The sequence below is a fragment of the Perognathus longimembris genome, chromosome 15, assembly GCF_023159225.1.
Source record: "Perognathus longimembris pacificus isolate PPM17 chromosome 15, ASM2315922v1, whole genome shotgun sequence".
Lineage (NCBI taxonomy): Eukaryota > Metazoa > Chordata > Mammalia > Rodentia > Heteromyidae > Perognathus > Perognathus longimembris.
In genome coordinates, this window is record NC_063175.1 from 27,273,706 (window position 1) to 27,291,565 (window position 17,860).

At 45.2% G+C, this 17,860-nt stretch overlaps 1 protein-coding gene across 1 annotated transcript; it reads right to left on the bottom strand.

Annotated features, from left to right (window-relative positions):
* Positions 1-13,057: 13,057 nt before the first annotated feature.
* LOC125363924 (desmoglein-2-like) lies at positions 13,058-17,530 on the bottom strand (the record flags this gene model as incomplete). The annotated part of the gene is made up of 3 exons (XM_048363262.1): positions 13,058-13,126; positions 16,738-16,923; positions 17,381-17,530. Coding segments are annotated over 3 exons (405 nt in total), but the record flags the coding sequence as incomplete, so codon positions are not given.
* Between the last annotated feature and the right edge of the window lie 330 nt (positions 17,531-17,860).

The following is a 17,860-nucleotide window of genomic DNA, read 5'->3' on the forward strand; positions in this document are numbered from 1 at the left end:
TACAGGTATGAGTTACTGCCCACCCCAAGGCAGGCAAATGTTTAAGGAACCTGGATGTCCACAGCTCCAGCTGTGGTCCAAGCCTGGGTCCTGCCTAGCCATCACAGCATGGCCCTGTCACTACCCTTGTGCTCACCCTGGCCAGGATTGTGCTAGCATTGAGCAGCTGAAGCAGCTACCAATGAGCTGCATCTATGACAATATACTAGCAGAAGAGGGTTTTGGGGCCTGGGTCAGTTTACAGAGAAGGCTCAGCTGGGATGGCAGATGCATTGTGAGGCACTGTGGAAGTGAGAGTAGGCTGTCCCAAGGATGGGGTCCTGAGGTCTATACGTGGCTCATTGTGATACTACATAGAGCCTGCTGAGGGTGGGGGTGGGGGGGGGAGGCAACAGGCTCTGAATTTCTGGGAAACCCTAGGAGTGACTTAAACATGCCCCGTGTTCACCTCATATCCAACCTTGGCCTTAGCTACAACCTGTCAGGTAAAAAGTAAAAGCCTCCATACCAAGAAACTCTTAGGGATGGCAAACATGCAGAAGTACCTGGGTCTTGGTGGGCAGAAGCCAGGGAAGATACTAAACTGAGATTCAGGAGTCAGGAAGGCTGATGCTGAGGCCTCCTTGCTGAGCAGCCCTGCTCCTACACTGAAGGACCCCAATTCTATGAGCCTCAGTTTCCTTCTCTTTCATGTCTCTGTAATCTCTCACTCAGGTGGATGAGCGGGAGAGGAACTGGTTATTAACTAGGATCCTTTCTCTCCTGTGGTCCATACAAGGAGCCCAGAAAAGCGCAGCCTCGGCATACAGTTTCTGGAAGCCCGTACACCTGGCTCTGACATTGGGGTGGTCTTTAGTGTCCTGGCTTCCCCACAGGTCAGGGGGGCAGCCTCCCAAGCATCTCCAGGGATTTCCAGGATCACCTTGGCCTCTACCAGCCAAGCTTTACCCTCAGCCTCCATCATACCTGAGGCCCCCACAGGCAGCAACCAGAGCTGTGCATCATGGGTGAGCAGTGACTGCTCCTCCATGCCTCGGTACCACAAGCAGGCGGGGGGTGTCATCGGGGGAAGGGGGAGCGTGCATGGGGGACACAGGACTGGTTTACAGAAGCATCATGGTAGGTCGAGAAGCCTGGTGTCTTCAGAGACTGCATCCTTGGCACTGGTGACCATGGGCCATTTGAATGTGTGGGCGTGTGAGATTCTTGGTCTGTCATAGTTTATATGGATGAATAGTAGAAGGTAAAATATGTACTGATTGGGAGGAAGAAGGTACTAGGTGGATGATAACTTTTTTTTTTTAGCCAACATAACAACAGCTTTATTATCACATAATAATATGCCAGAGTAAAGTGGTGGGCTCTAGACCAGAGTTTCCCAAAGGCCATCAGGGACAGGCCATAAAGAATTACTTGGGATCTCAAAGGCTGGAGGCACAGCTTAATGGTAGACTACCAGCCTGGCAAGGTCAAGGCCCTGACTTCAACCCTAGTACTGACATGAGGGAGGGAGCCAAGAAGGGAGAGAAGATGATTTGAAGCTTTCTTCCAATGCAGATTCCTGGAGATGAGGGTGAGAGAGCTGTAGCATTTATCATCCCATTGATTGTCAGGAGTGATCTGCCTGACTTTTCCCCCAAACTGCTCTGTATCCATTCTTTCCATTGCTTCTGCAGCTGTTCTCGGTTGGATGGATGCATGACCTTCCCCAGGAGAGGAGGGCCATTCTTTATTCTAGGATATGCAAGTAGTTGTGCTTCCCTGCTAGCTGGGCCAACATCAGGACATTGACAAATCATAGACCTGGAAGAACTTGGACCTTGTAGAGCCCTTGGGAAGGTGACATTAGTGCATCTCAGGTCATTTGTGTGTGTGTGTGTGTGTGTGTGTCTGTGTGTGTGTTCACGCAAGCTTATGCGTGTGCATACATGTACACATGCCAATACTAGGACTTATGAGATTAACCTCCTTGAATATGGATATGACCTTAAAATTCTGCTTCTACTGTTGTCTAGTCATTGTTTAGTTTGTTCATTTCTAGTGTTTATAAGACCCTCTGTCATTTGGTGTGGAATAGGAACTTTATGGGATGATGGTGGACTTTTGTACAGGTTGGAAATGCTGCCACCCCTCTCAACCTTGATGAAAAGATGGCCGGTCCATGCTGCACAAAACGACTGTGCGTTTCAGTTTCACTGAACAGGCAACTGCCCTACACAGCCTCGAAATTCTTGCGATCCAGGCTGAAGGTATCATAAAAAAAATAACAATTGCAATCCAAACAGCAGAGTAGGACTGTTCAGGCCCAGTCTTTTCAGGGAAACAGCCACCATCCTGAGGGCCAGGGAGGTGGATAGGAGAACCTACACCTCGTAGCCTCTACAAGAAGCCAAGACTTAGTCACCAGGGGAGCTCTTCATGGGGAGAAATGCTGCTGCTGAGCTTACAGAGTGAAGGGATTGTTTGTTGTTTGGTGCTGACAAGACAATGGAACAGGACATTTGGTGAGTACACTCAGTGAGGAATCCAGGCAGGCATGACAAAAATGGTTTGCAAACAAGGCACTCAAGCAACTCCAGGGAAGGCCAATCTAATTTTCAGTGACTACATTGTAAGAGTCGATGATCAGTTCTCAACAACTGCAAAGTATGGAAGAGAATGGCTCCTTCACAGATATCAGAGTTTTGATGAAAGCAATCCTCATGGAAGCCCACACATTGGGCTGAGTAGTCAGAGACAGCAAATAACCTGGTTCAAATAGCCGAAAAGGGAAGAATGAAGGCAAATGATGAGCCAGAGTCTTTTAGGTTATACACTTGCTTAAAAGTACAAATCATGAAACTGATGATTAATTTATGTTACAGAAAAAGTACATGAAATTATTATAAAGGGAATGCATGAAGTTGTGTGATAGCAGAGACTATGTAGACTTCTGAAACCAAACTTTTACTGTTCTGGCTATGTTACTGTAGGTTTAAGTTATTCACTGTCATTCCCACCATAAGCTGGAAACAAAAACAACATTGAAAAATAAGAAAAGCAGTAATTGTAATGTTTTACTACATAAGTCCTCCACTGAAATGCTATACCCCGTGGTCACTGTGAACTTCTTCCCCCAACAGTCCAGAGCCTCTCCTTTCTCCCACATATTCTCAATTCTTTCCCTTTATTTAGTTCTGTATATGATTCAGCATCTTGCCTGTCTTTCAGGTGTGTGTGTGTGTGTGTGTGTGTGTGTGTGTGTGTGTGTGTGTGTACATGCACATGCCCACTCACGCGCATGCGTGCTACTTCTGGGTCTTGAACTCTGGCCCTGGGTGCTGTCCTTGAGCTTTTGCACTCAAGGCTAGCATTCTGCAACCTGAGCCAAAGCTCCACTTCTGGCTTTGAACCACAGTCCTCAGATCTCAGCCTCCTAAGTAGCTAGGGACAGGTCTGAGTCACTGAGTCAGCCTCTGTCTTCCAGGCTTGTACTTTCCCAGTGCCTTTCTGCAGGCTTTTTCCTTGTTCATTTGTTGTCAGTTCATACCATAAGCTTAGAGCACCAAGTTTTCACCCCAGAGGAAACTTTCACAATGTTTTGTATTTATGCTGTCCAATTGCTAGCTCTAAAGGGTCAGTTCAAAACTTAAAAAAAGGTTAAATACATTTTGCCAGGTACACTGAAGACTTTCCCTCTCCCCCATCTCATTTTTCTTCTTCACTTTCTTGAAGTCTTTCTTTGAAATTAATTTGCAATTGCTCTTCTTTTTCCCATTTGAGATGCAAAACTTTGGCTAACTTTCAGGGGTGCCTTTCTGAATGGCCTGAGGCCACATTTTTGAAATGCGAATGTCAGCATAGTACCCCTGGCTCTCCTCAACTCTACCTCTAAGTAGTAAATATTTACCTTCTTAGGTACCTAGAGGACTGCTATTTCTTTGAATAAAGAAAATTAGCAAACACAGTACTTGTCACTTTTAAGGAAAATGACTTGAACTGAAAGCACCACCTTCTGCCCCACCCCCACCCAACAGCCACCTCTTAGAATTGTCTTGGCAGCAGATGCCTACACCATAATCTCCCCTCCTTCCCAATGAACATGCAGTTTTGGAAAGGAGAGCTCTAGACCAAGGCCACCTCATATGTGTGGCTGAAGGAGGCTTGGTTGCCCTTCCTAGGCTTTACTGCTCTGGAATAAATCCTCCTGGTTAGTGGAGTTTGCCCTTTCTGCTCTTTTTCTTTTCTTATAAAAACCAAGCTCACTTTAAGAATTGGAATCACTGGGATTGTGAGCTTCCAAGATGCTTCTCTGGAGACTCTTGGAACTCAGCTAGCACACTGTGAAAAGCTCAAGCCACACAAAAAGGGTGAGTGTACCTACTCCAGCAAAGAGGCCCACTGAATCCACAGCACACAGCTGGCATAGCTGTGAGCCAGAAGGAGCATTGAGCCATGCTGGCCCCGTGAATGCCCAGGTAAGTAATGCTGCAACCACATCAAAGGGCCCTGACACTGGCCCAGCAGAGGGTGGGGTGTGTGTAGAGTGAGGGGGTAAATGGACATCTTTCCTAAGCCTCTATATTTTAGGATTATCCCCCCCCACACACTAAATAAATGAAGCCAGGAGGCGTGATGCAATCACAAGAAAAGAATTTCCATTAATTCTATAGTTCAGTTGAATTCCAACCACTCCCCCCCTCCCCCCCTCCCCCCCCCCCCCTGCTGCCTTATCTGCCCAGGAGGTTCCTTTTCCTTCCCTTTTCTTTTTGCCTTTGGTAGAGATTTAGCAACCTTTTTCTTAAGTTCATTCTTTTTGTGCTTGAATTGGACTTGGACTTGAACTCAAGACTTGGGGGGGGGGGGGTCCCTTTGCTTCCTCACTCAAGGCTCAGTGGAGCCACACATCCCATTTTGGCCTTGAAGGATTCATTGGAGATGAGTCTCAAAGTCTTTTCTTCAGGGTGTGGCTTCAAACCAGGATCATCAGATCTCAGCCTCCAGAATAACCAAAATTATAGGTGTGAGCCACTAGTGCCCAACTTCTCTAGAGGTGGGAAGCCAGATGTCTATACCAAATGTACCACCATCCAAAGGGGAAAAGTCTGTCACTACTGCTCACACATGGACTCCTAGCTACTCAGGCTGAGATCTGAGGGTCAAGCAAGCCCAGGCAGGAAAGTCCTGAGATTCTACTCTGAAATTAACCACCAAGGACCAGGAAGTGAGAGCTGTAGCTCACAGGTTAAGTGCTAGCCTAGACCAAGAAAGCTCATGGATACCACCCAACTCCTGAGTTCAAACCCCAGGACCTCCATCTTTTTTCCCCTCAAAGGAAAAGAAAAGAAAGGAAAAGACAAGAAAAGAAGCAGGATTTCTGGGAAGACAGCCAAAGAGCAGCAGAGGCCTAGCTAAGCTCTGACATCCCAGTTTGACTTGACCGCTCCAGAGAAACTTGTACTCCTAGGAACACAGGTTTCCCTAACGGGTTATAATTAGTACAGGTTTAAGCAAGTCACACCAGAGGATCACATGAGCCCAATTGCTATGCCCTTATGAACACATAAGATGAGGCTAAGTGAAATGAACTCCATGTTTTGGAAATTACTTTTATATCACTGTTGTAATTACTTTCAACATGCCATGTGAAACCGTAGCTTCTATTGTGGATGATCCTCTTGGATCCCCTTCCTGTGGTTGTACGTACACTACCACTGTATGTTATCTGAGTAAATTGGAAACTGTATATACTGGTATTAGAACTAGGAAAGTGAAAGGGAATACCAAAATCGAGAGACACAGGATAAAAAGACAAATGACTACAAAAGCAATACTTGCAAAACTGTTTGGTGTCAACCAACTGAACAACTCATGGAGGGAGAGGGAAAGGGGGATGTGGGGGAGGGGGAATGAGGGAGGAGGTCACAAACAATACAAGAAATGCATCCAAAGCATAACATATGAAACTGTAACCTCTCTGTACATCAGTTTGACAACAAAAAATTAAAAAGACAAACAACATCAAAAGCAATACTTGCAAAACCATTTGGTGTAACCAAATAACTCATGGGGGAGAGAGAGAAAGGGAGAGAGAGGAGGGAATGAGGAAGGAGGTAACAATTTGTATAAGAAATGTACTCATGTCCTAACATATGAAACTATAACCCCTCTGTACATCACTTTGACAATAAAGAGGTTAAAAAAGAAAAGAAAAGAGAAGAAAGAGGCTGGGAATGTGGCTTTAGTGGTAGAGTACTTGCCTAGCATGCATGAAGCCCTGAATTTGATTCCTCAGCACCACATTAACAGAAAAAGCCAGAATTGGCACTGTGGCTCAAGTGGTAGAGTCCTAGCCTTGAGCCAAAAGAAGCAGGAATAATGCTCAGGCCCTGACTTCAAGCCCCAGGACTAAAAAAATATGCAAATAAATAAATAAAAACACAGACAAATGATAGGGAAACTCTTTCCCTAAGCTATAAAAATGAAAACATCATTCCTACACAATAGAAAATACAATTTAAACAAAACATGTAAAATAGGTTATAATTTCTTAAATCAGTGTCAAGTTTACAGCATGTCTGGGAACTGAGGAGAAAAGATAGTCTGTGAGACTATGGAGCTAGAGTGAGCGTTCATACTATAGGTTGCATTCTATTTCCTGTCAGTCTCTATGCCATCTACAATGCATCTTGTACACATGGTCAACATGCTAAAGTTTTTTGTGACATTATATTATTCCGGGTATTCAATAGCAAAACCAAAGTATTTGCTTATACTTATAGAATAGTACCCCAATTTTAGAATATTTCCAATGCGAAAAATTACTGTAACAAACACATAGTGCTGAGAACAAAGAATATGTGAAGTCTAAATTCTGACCTCCAACATGAAGGACTTAAATGTTTGAAAGAGTGTGCAAACATTGAAAATACCGTCAGTGTAAAAGATTTTTGTAACAAATTTCCAGAGTTAATACTGAAGACAATGTATACTGTAAGTTTATTTTCCAACAAAATATTTACTACAGAAGAATATGGAAATAATGAGTTATTGCCAATGCAAAAGCATGGTAACAAATATCTAGAGTTGAGACCAAGCACATGTGACATCTAGGAAGATCTGATTTTCAACCCAATGTAGTTACTTCTAATTATAGCACGATATGAAAACTTTTAAAATACTCTAAATCCAAAAGATTGTCCTAAGAAATATCTTCTATCTAGAGAGGGAAGGAGACATGAAAACTAAGGTCTGACTTCCATAGGTGGTCAGTCCAGGTCTCCTGATGCACACTGGGGGTGCTCGCCTATAGCTGGCTTTACTAAGCAGGTTAGGGAGGAGGGGGGCCTAGGCTTTTTAAAAGACATCACATCTGTGATACCAGCCCATAAATGTTAAAATATCATACTAATGTGCAGGAGCCAGCATTTTGGCTTTCACCTGGCACTACTGTGCTCATCAATGACCCAGGCCTAGGTGTCTGGAAACAGTTCAATCTGGCTTTGCCAAAAAGACTCCACATACCATTCAGGTCCTCTGCAAAAGAGCCGCACATTGGAGCATCACACAGTGCCTCAGGACCAGGCTTGGACTATCCAAACCCGGAGAAGAAGGTTTGCTTCGAAAGGAGCAGGGGGATGAGTAAAGAGGAGGAATAGGAAGCAGCCCCTGGGATTCTGCCTGCTTCAGAAGCCTCTGTCCTTCAGGGAAGGTCTTTCCCTGCTTCTTTCAGGAGGTCTTGAGTCACCAATTTGAAATGGTAGAGAAGGCTGGAGATGAACACTCCGAATGCTGTGCAGGAGAAAGTGGAGCAGCACCTATCAGGACAAAGCAGGATTCAGGGTCATTAGAAGTGGATAGACACAACAGGGAACCTAGGATGAAAAAGTACTAAGAAGACAGAGGAAAGGGGATCCTTAAAGAAGCAGAGGAAGAACTCCACTTCTTTTATTCTTTTTTTTTTTGAATTATAATGCTTTTATTACCAGAATGTATCAAAAACTGATCTTTTCATAGTTCTGCAATATCGTGGCACATTTCCAGTTCCACAACATTTAAGAATAAGTGTGATTGTGTTACAGTTTTTTAGAATAGAATTAAATCTTTAGCTTTTATGGGTCAGATCTAATGAGACAAAACCTGTCTACTTCATTCTGAGATTCACACAGCCACAAAAGAGCACCAAGGATGAATTCACCCCAAGCACACTGTCAGAGCAGTCCAAGGACCTCACTAGACTCCCAAAAAAGTAAGCTTCAAAAATGAAAGAATTAAACATGTTAACTTATGTTAATTTAACCAAAAAAATCAAAGTATATAATCATTTCCCAATCTTCATCATCAGTCTCATGCCAAGGTCTACCAAGTGTATTGAACGTAAATCATCATGGCATTTGAGAAGAAACATCACTGGGGACCGATCCCCCAACATGCTTTGTTAGAGACAGTATGTTAGAAAAACAACAATCACCGGGGCTCAGTGCTGACTTCACATTCCCAAAGTGTCATGAATTGATTGCTTAGATTGACAGTACAGAGACACTCACTTCTTAAAGTAATTGTTAGCATATAAATGTAGGAATACTTCTTTTGTCCCAACCCATGAAATATGCACATCAGAAGCCCAAGCTCCAGCAGAGCTTCCCCACCGTATAGCTCCACAGACGATGGGAGGAGCCACTCACCATGTTCTGCACTACACAAAAACACAGGAGATCCAATGAACAACATGGACTGATGCTGCTGTGGTTCTCCTGCCTCACCTGGATTTCTGATGATGCAGGGAATCGGCTTCTGTCCTGAGATCTGTGAGTTCTCGAGGTGCCAACTTCCTCCAGAAGTGACAGGCACAGGCTGCTAACTCTATCTCAGCCGGCTGAAGCCAGGGGTCCAGGTTCGGTTTGCTTTGTGCAGCTCCAGAGTGTGCGAGGCTCTTCCTGGTAGGTTTTGGGGTCAGATTCAGACGAGGGATGTTTGTTTGGGAGAAGGGAATGGGAGGGGGTGGGGATTACTTTTTGCTAGTGTACTGCCATTGGGCCTCCAGTCCCTGTGGAGCCACACCAATGGCAAGACATGGAGCTGCGGACCCCAAAGGCCCAAATCCCCTGAAGCCTTGGGTGGGTTTGCAGAAGCTCCAACAGAGAGTCTGCTGGCAACCATAGGTAAATGGGATGGAGACTGGGACACAGAATGCTCCAGAAGAGGAGCTAGTGCCTGGGGCAGCCACATTGAGTCAAAAAACTCGGGTGCAAGCTGAGGCCTCCCAGCTACCTGAGAAAAAAGGGGCCTGGGACAAGCTGGCAATCCTGGTGCCCACAGTGCTGGTGTCCTTGGCCTGAGAGGTGGTCCAACAGCCCGTGTTGAGGAGGCGGCCAAGGGAGGGCTGCTTGCTGGCAGGGGCCATGAAAGTGGAGGCTGGGCCCCCCTGACAGCTCAAAGTGGCCTGTGTAGAGTAGCCCAGAGCCCTCTGGCCTGCTGCTGTGGCTGGCCCAAGCTCTGCATGGGTGTGTGTGGCCTGAGCCTTTCCTAGCATCAAGGAGCAGCCAAGGCGAGCAGCAAGGACTGCCTTCTTGTCCTCAAAGGCAAGCTTGGTGCTGAGTCTTTGATGGATGTGGAAAGCCGGCTTGTTGCGGGAGGCAGAGGGAAATTTGAAGGCAGTCCTGGCTGTGTGGTGGAAGCTTAAGCTGGCCTCTCTTTCCTCAGAAGCAGGCGATGGGTTGCGTGAAATTGGGAAGCCAGGTGAACTAGAGCAGGTGGCTGCTACCTAAATGGGCAAAGTCTTGATGTTGGACAGAAGGCCCTTGCCATCCACGCTCACTTGGGAGCCAGCACCAGAGGCCAGCGGAGCCCCTACACTGCCCCTTGGAGTAGTAAATGTGCTGGGAATGCCCTTGCTCTGAGGAGGCTTTGCGCCTGGGTCTGTGGCTGAGGTGACAGAGCCCTAGAGGATCTGGCAGTGCCCATTCCACTAAACCCCTGCTCGTTGTTGGCTGGAGCAGCTTGCTGTGTGGAAAAGCCAGATAGTGGCCCTGAGTTTGGGGATCCTATGCTGCCCATGTGAGTCTCAGTGGCTGCAGCCTGGGTGCAGCTGGAGGTGGCTATGGCAGTATGTGAGGCCCCAGGTGCCAGGAATCTGTGGCCGTGGCCTTTAGGTGGAGCTGGAACAGTGGGCCCCGACCTGGCAGGTGCAGAAGCCTCAGCAAAAGCCTCCCAGGAAGGCTGGCTGTGGTGGATCTGAAACTGCAGCCTATGTTTGGGGCATGGCTGGATGGGAAGGCAGCTGTGGACTTTGTCAGAGGCCTCCTCGTGTGTGTCTGCAGGTGCCTCACTGTCAGGGGCTGCTGCAAGCTGCTGAAGACCTGGACTGACAAGGAGCAACTCTTCCCTGGCTTTCTTGGGCAGCCTCTCTTCCAGCAGGGGGATAGACACAGGCCCTGGCCTTGATGTTGGACAGAGGGCTCTTGCCATCCATGCTCACAGGGGAGCTACCAGCAAAGGCCACGGGAGCCCCTACAATGCCCCTTGGAGCTGTAACATAGGTGGGAATGGCCTTGCTCTGAGGAGGATTTGTGCCTGGGTCTGTGGCTGAGGTGACAGAAGCCCTAGGGGAGCTGGCAGTGTCCAATGCACAAAATCCCTGCCTGAACTGCAAAGAACCAATAGCCCCCTCATCAAGTGGGCTAAAGACTTACAAAGAGACTTCTCTGATGAGGAAATGAGAATGGCCAAGATACATATGAAAAAGTGCTCTACATCACTGGCCATAAAAGAAATGCAAATCAAAACAACATTGAGATTCCATCTCACCCCAGTAAGAATGTCATGTATTGTTGGGGTTCAGCTTTGGCCTTGAGGGGGAAGGGCAATGGAGAGTGCTCCCCAGATGCCGCCCTTCCTCCAGCCCTGGGGGAATGCGGAAGCAGGCCACAATTCTCTGGGTCCGGAACCAGAAGAACTGGTTTTGCAACCAGCCCCCAAACTTTCTCACCAGCCCATGTGCCCCCCCAGTCTCGTGGGCTTTTCGCCCCTGGGGTGGTGCTAAGCAAGTGACTTTAGCTCATGAGGGGGTCCTATGACAAGCTCGCCAGCCTATCACTAGCTCTCTGATCGACCACCCCTTCTCTCGTCACCCCCTACTATATCAACTGCTAGCCACTCCCTTATTAAATCAGATTTGCTCTTGAAGCGTCTCCGAGATCCGCGTACGCCTGGCTTTCTTCACGGGTAAGGAGGGAGGTAAAGCGATCTCGGACGGCCGTGTGCACCTGAGGTCTTTCCTGAGCCCCCCACTCCACTCTGGCCTTACCTGCGGGTCTAGTGACCAGGGGAGAGGGTGAGAAAGGGAGCGATTAGAGTAGAGTAGTGCCTGAACCCGCGCGCCAGGGGAGGCGACCCGAGCCCTGCAATGTATCAAGAAAACTAACAATAACAATTGTTGGAGGGGATGTGGCCAAAAGGGAACCCTACTTCATTGTTGGTGGGAATGCAAACTGGTTCAGCCACTCTGGCCAGCAGTATGGAGATTCCTCAGAAGGCTAAATGTAGAACTCCCCTATGAACCAGCAGCCCCACTTTTGAGTATCTATCCAAAAGACCACAAACAAAATCACAGTAATGCCACCAGCACAACAATGTTCATCGCAGCACAATTTGTAATAGCGAGAACCTGGAACCAACCCAGATGCCCCTCAGTAGACGAATGGATCAGGAAAATGTGGTACATATACACAATGGAATGTTATGCCTCTCTCAGAAAGAATGATATTGCCCCATTTGTAAGGAAATGGAAGGACTTGGAAAAAATTATACTAAGTGAAGTGAGCCAGACCCAAAGAAACATGGACTCTATGGTCTCCCTTATTGGGAATGATTAGTATAGGTTTAGGCAAGCCATAGCAGAGCATCACAAGAGCCCAATAGCTATACCCTTATGAACACATAAGATAATGCTAAGTGAAATGAACTCCATGTTATGGAAATGATTGTTTTATCACAGTTGTAACTACTTTCAACATCCCATCTGTATCTGTCGCTTCTATTATTGATGATGTTCTTGTATCACCTTCCTGTGGATGTACCTACACTATCTCTGTAATCTTATCTGAGTATATTGGAAACTGTGTATACTGGTATTAGAAGTAAGAAATTGAAAGGGAATACCAAAATTGAGAGACACAGGGTAAAAAAAGACAAACAACTACAAAAGCAATACTTGCAATAACTGTTTGGTGTAAGTGAACTGAACACCTCAGGGGGGAAAGGGAAAGGGGGAGGCGGGAGGGGGGTATGAGGGACAAGGTAACAAACAGTACAAGAAATGTATCCAATGCCTAATGTATGAAACTGTAACCTCTCTGTACATCAGTTTGATAATAAAAATATGAAAAAAAAAAAACACAAAATCTCTGCCTGTTGTTGCCTGGAGCAGCTGGCTGTGTGGAAAAGCCAGATAGTGGCCCTGAGTTTGGGGACCCTATGCTGCCCATGCCAGGCTCAGTGGCTGTAGCCTGGGTGCAGCTGGAGGTAGCCATGGTGGTATGTGTGGCCCAAGGTGGCAGGAAGCTCTGGCCGTGGCCTTCAGGTGGAACTGCAACAGTGGGTCCCGGCCTGGCCGGCACATAAGCCTCAGCAGAGGTTGCACAGGAAGGCTGGCTGTGGTGGATCTGAAACTGCACCCTACGTTTGGGGCATGGGTTGCTGGCAGGGCAGCTGTGGACTTTGTTAGAGGCCTCCCCATGTGTGTCTGCTGGTACCTCGGTGTCAAGGGGCACTTCAGCTGCTGAAGACCTGGACTGACAAGGCAGCAAGTCTTCCCTGACTTTCTTGGGCAGCCTCTCTTCCGGCAAGGGGAAAGACACAGGCCCTGGCCTCTTGCACAGCTCACCCATGGCAAGCGTGGAACCAAATCCACAAGAGAGGCCGTCCAGGCTGGAGCCGGGCTTGCCAGCGCTGTCCCCGCTTGCCAGGGACCTCCCAGAGGAGGGGCACGGTTTCTCCTCCAAGGGCTGATGAGAGCCCCAAGCAGGGAAGCCTACCTTGGGGGACTGAGACATCAGCACAGTCGAGGGCCTCAGGAGCTTCAGTGGTTGCTTTCCAGCCTCAGCACTGTCAGGGTGCTGTCTCCTGTGTTGTTGATCAGAGACGGACCCTTAGATGGACAAGCCCAGAACAAAGAGTAAAGGGGCATGGCTTCCTTGATATATGACTGTTAGGGTGGGGGTTGGGAGACAGTAGAAACCCGGTCTGCAAAACAACAAACTTCTTTTCAAATGGTATTTCCACTTGTTTAGGTCAGCGACCTTACAATATGTATATAAAACCAAGCAACTACTAAACATTAAAAGTTAGAATGGACCTATCAGTGGATCACAGTAGCTCAACAGCTATCTATGTACATATGATTATATAAGAGGAGGATAAGCAAAAACAACTCCAAGAGGACACAGGAGGATTCCACTGCTGATGTTTCATTTTAAGTTCTAGGTGAATTTCCTTGGGCATACCCTACGTAGTTACTGTATATGATTTTGGTACCCTGGATATTGTATATATGCCTACCTGGTCTAGGGAAGGTATAGAAAAATGAGGGAGTAAGATATCACAAGAAATGTACTCACTGCCTTATTATGTAACTCTACCCCTTTTGCACAACACCTTGTCAATAAAATTTAATTTAAAAAAAAAAAGCTGGTGGTAAATGTTAAAATGACTATGAAGTGCAAGAAGCATTGAATCAGAGACCTTGAGGAAACAGGGGTGGAGGAAGACACTGAATCTCATCTGCAAATTCAAGGGCATAAGCTGAATGAGCCATTAAGTTGATTGGACTCTCCATTATGTTGTAATGCATTAATTTCTACCCTAAAATTAATGAAATTCCGGCCTTCCTTCAGATAGTCCTTTGTATACTGTACACTGTTATTTTCTTTTCACAAACATGTTTTCAGTATTTTGTCATTTAGGTGCACATAATTAACTATTCTAATGCTATATGTTTGGGCCACTCACAATTTTTAAAATTAATGTGGCGGTGAGCATTATTATACAACTATTTTCCTTTGTTGACCTATATCTTATTACTTAGGAGTTACTTAAGCAAAATTTATTTAGATCTTATTTTAATATAGCTTTTTATTTCTAATGTCCAAGAACTAGCTTGGCTCTTCAGGATGACAAGAACGATGTTCCATATGTTGACATGAATTATAGCAATGCTATTCACTTGGTTTTTGGATGAGTTCTTATAAATTTCCTTTTCTTCTCTGTAGGTTTCTGTGTGGAAAACAATTTATTCTGCCACATTATTTTGGGGCAAGATCCAGTAGTGAGACTGAACTCACTACTTGGCTTCCTTGCTTGCTTAATTGGCACTCTGCCACTTGAACACTACCTCAGGCCTGAACTCTGCTGGTGAATTAGAGATAGAGTCCCACAGATATTTCTGTCTCATCTGGCCTCAAACAATGATCCTCCACCCCTCAGCCTCCTGAGTAACTAGGATAATAGGTGGGAGCTACTGGTATAGGAGTGTTTCCTCCCCCTTTTAAGAAGAGATCATTATGATGTTGGGACAAAGACCCATCAGAAAATAACTACAGAAAATATTTTTTGTGACTGTAAAATATTTATAGAAGTTCTTTCATTTTGCTTTTGCATATGATATGTTTTGATGGTATGATGCATATTGATGAAAAAGTCAATTTCCCAGCCAACTGCTATTAGTGCTGAGGGGTAAGGAGAATGTGACAGAGTGATCTGGGACCTGGGGCCATATTAATCCTTCCCCAGTGCTTATTATGAACAGCCAACGGTGCTCCAAAGAGAACAATGAACTACCAAAAAGGTAGAAGTAGAACTGTGGTTCAAAGGGTAGAGTGCTAGCTTTGAGTAAAGAAAGCTCAGGGGAAACACTAGAGCTCAAAGACACAGGCAGAAATTTTTTGAAACATGTCCCAGGGACCCAGCAGATAGGAGACTTGATAAATGAGGTTATATCAAAAGAAAAAGTTTCTACACAGCAAAGAACATAGTTACTAAACTAGTAAGACAGCCAACAGACTGAGAGAAGATCTTTACTCCCAATACACCCAACAAAGTTCTAATATCCAAAATATACAGAGCTTACAAAATCAACCCTACCAAAGCTAATGAACCAATCACTAAATGGGCAAAGGAGCTAAGGAGAGACTTAGAAAAGAATGGCAAAGAAACACATGAGGTAAAACGTATCACCCCTGGTCATAAAGGAAATACTAATAAAAACAACTCTGACATTCTATCTCACCCCAGTTAGATAGGCCAACATCATTTGAACAACAAATGCTAGTCAGGATGTGGGGAAAAGGAACCCTATTGCATTGTTGGTGGGAATATAAACTAGTACAACTATTCTGGACAGTGGTCTGGAGGTTCCTCAAAAAACTAAACATAGCTCTTCCTTATGACCTAGCCACAGCACTCCTGGGCATGTACCCAGAATATCATAAGATACCCACACATCCATGTTCATTGCTGCACTATTCACAATAGCCAAATTATGGAAACAGTCCAGATGCACTACAGTAGATGAGTGGATAAAAAAAATATGGTAACTATATATAATGGAATTTTACCCAGTCATTAGGAAGAATAGTATTATGTCATTTGCAGAGAAATGGACAGACCTAGAACAAATCATGTGAAGTGGGATAAGCCAAGCTCAGAGAGCCAAATGGCATATGATTTCTCTAATATGTGGAAGCTAGATCTAAAATACATCAGGGTATGATAAATTGTACAGGGAGGATACTCTAAGAAGAGGAACACAAAGGCACAATGTCTATATACATCTGATTATACAAAATAATATTTATCAAAGTGAACTCCAGGAAATGGAAACAAGAGGGTTTTTTGTTGCTGCTTTTGTTTTCATTTCTTTTTGTTTTGTTTCTTCATTTATTTGTCTTTGGGAGGATAAGAGGGGGCACAGAAAGGGGAGGACAAAAGGTGAACAAATGCAGCAGTACTGTATACTAGACACTACTTTGAAAATGAACTATAAAACTTGTAAATGGGGATGGGAGGGAAAAATGGGAGAGAGAGAGAGAGAGGTGACATTGTCTAAAAAGAAATGTACTCATTACCTGACTTATATATCTGCAACACCTTTGCACATCACCTTTATAAGAACAATAAAAAATTACATTAAAAATAAAATTTAAAGAAGCTCAGGAACAGCACCTGAGCCCTGAGTTTGAGTCTCAGGAACAGCACTCACATACAAAAAAAGCGAAGGTCCTGAAACTGGCAGTGTGGTTCAAATGATGGAGCACTGTCCTCGAGTGAAAAAGCTAAGTATAGGGTCTTGAGTACAAGTCCCAGTACCAACACATACATATAAAATAACCACACACACACACACACACACACACACACACACACACACACACATACACACACGAAGGTAAGTTCCTGAGCCCCGCCTGATTATGATATGGGAGAACTACTTGTAAGCATAGAGAAAACTAGATGGTGCTAGACAATAATGAAGCTGGGTATCACCTTGTCTGGTTAGAACCCAAGTTTCCCTGATCTGAAAGTGAACTGTAGGAGAATCATCTATTAACCACGTAGTTAGGGCAAGTGGACATTCACAATCACAAACAACTGTGATGCTGGATGTGTGTACAAAGCATCTGGAGGTGTGTGGGACTCCAACTATGACAGGTTCTCTCTCCACCAGTGACTTGCCCTACTTAATCCCAAACACTAATACCTTACCTTAATAAGGGTTACAATTGCTTCATTTGTTTTTTCATCTGTTTCTATGTGGAAGTAGCCCTCCTCATTTCCTGATGCAAAGGTAAAGTTTGCCAGCCAGTTATCAGAGCCTACTTCATCTGCATCAGTTACTTTTATGCGCATAACTTCCACATTGACTTGGTTTTCTTCCACCATTCTTTCATACTGCAAAACATGAACACCACAATTTTTATTTTAATGTAATAGCAACAGACATTATGTTAGAAAGGAAGCACACAACTTGGAGGGGAAGAAGGGCTGGGAGGGGAAAGCTGGGAGAAGATGAGGGAGGGGGTTAACACTGTTCAAAAAGACTTATGTAACTGTAATCCCTCTGTATATCACATTTACAATAAAATTGTTTTTAAAGAGACAACAACAAAAAATTGAACAAACAGGTACAGCTATTACGAAAAAAAAATGAGTTACCATTTCATTCTTTTTTTTTTTGCAGGTCCTGAGCCCTGTCCCTGGCTTCTTTTTGCTCAAGGCTAGCACTCTGCCACTTGAGTCACAGTGCCACTTCTGGCTCTTTCGGTTTATGTGGTGCTGAGGAATCGAATCCAGGGCTTCATGCAAGCAAGGCAAGCACTTTACCACTAAGCCATATTCCCAGTCTTACCATTTCATTTTCCACGACAGGTATATTGTCATTGACATCCAAAATGCGAATCTGAACTTGAGCTTGGGAGACCGGCTTATCTGTGACTTCTCTGTTGCCATCCCTGGCTTCTACAGTCAAGGAATAGCTGCTGTGTTCCCGTGGAGCAAAGAAAAATATCCAGTTGGGGTTCAAAATGTATCATTCGTAAATCTGCCTTTCTGGGGCCAGCTCACTTTATCACGAAGACATGAACAACAGTGTTGGGTGTCGGCGGCTCAGGCCTGTAATCCTAGTTACTTAGGAGGCTGAGATTCAAGAATTGAGGTTCACAGCCAGCCTAGGTAGAAAAGTTCATAAGACTCTTATGTCCAATTAGCCTCCAAAAAGCTAGAAGTAGAGACATGGCTCAAGTGGTAGAGTGCCAGTACGAGTGAAAAAGCTCAGCAAGAACCTGAAGCCTTGAGTTCAAGCCTCCGTACCTGTGCATGTAAATGTGTA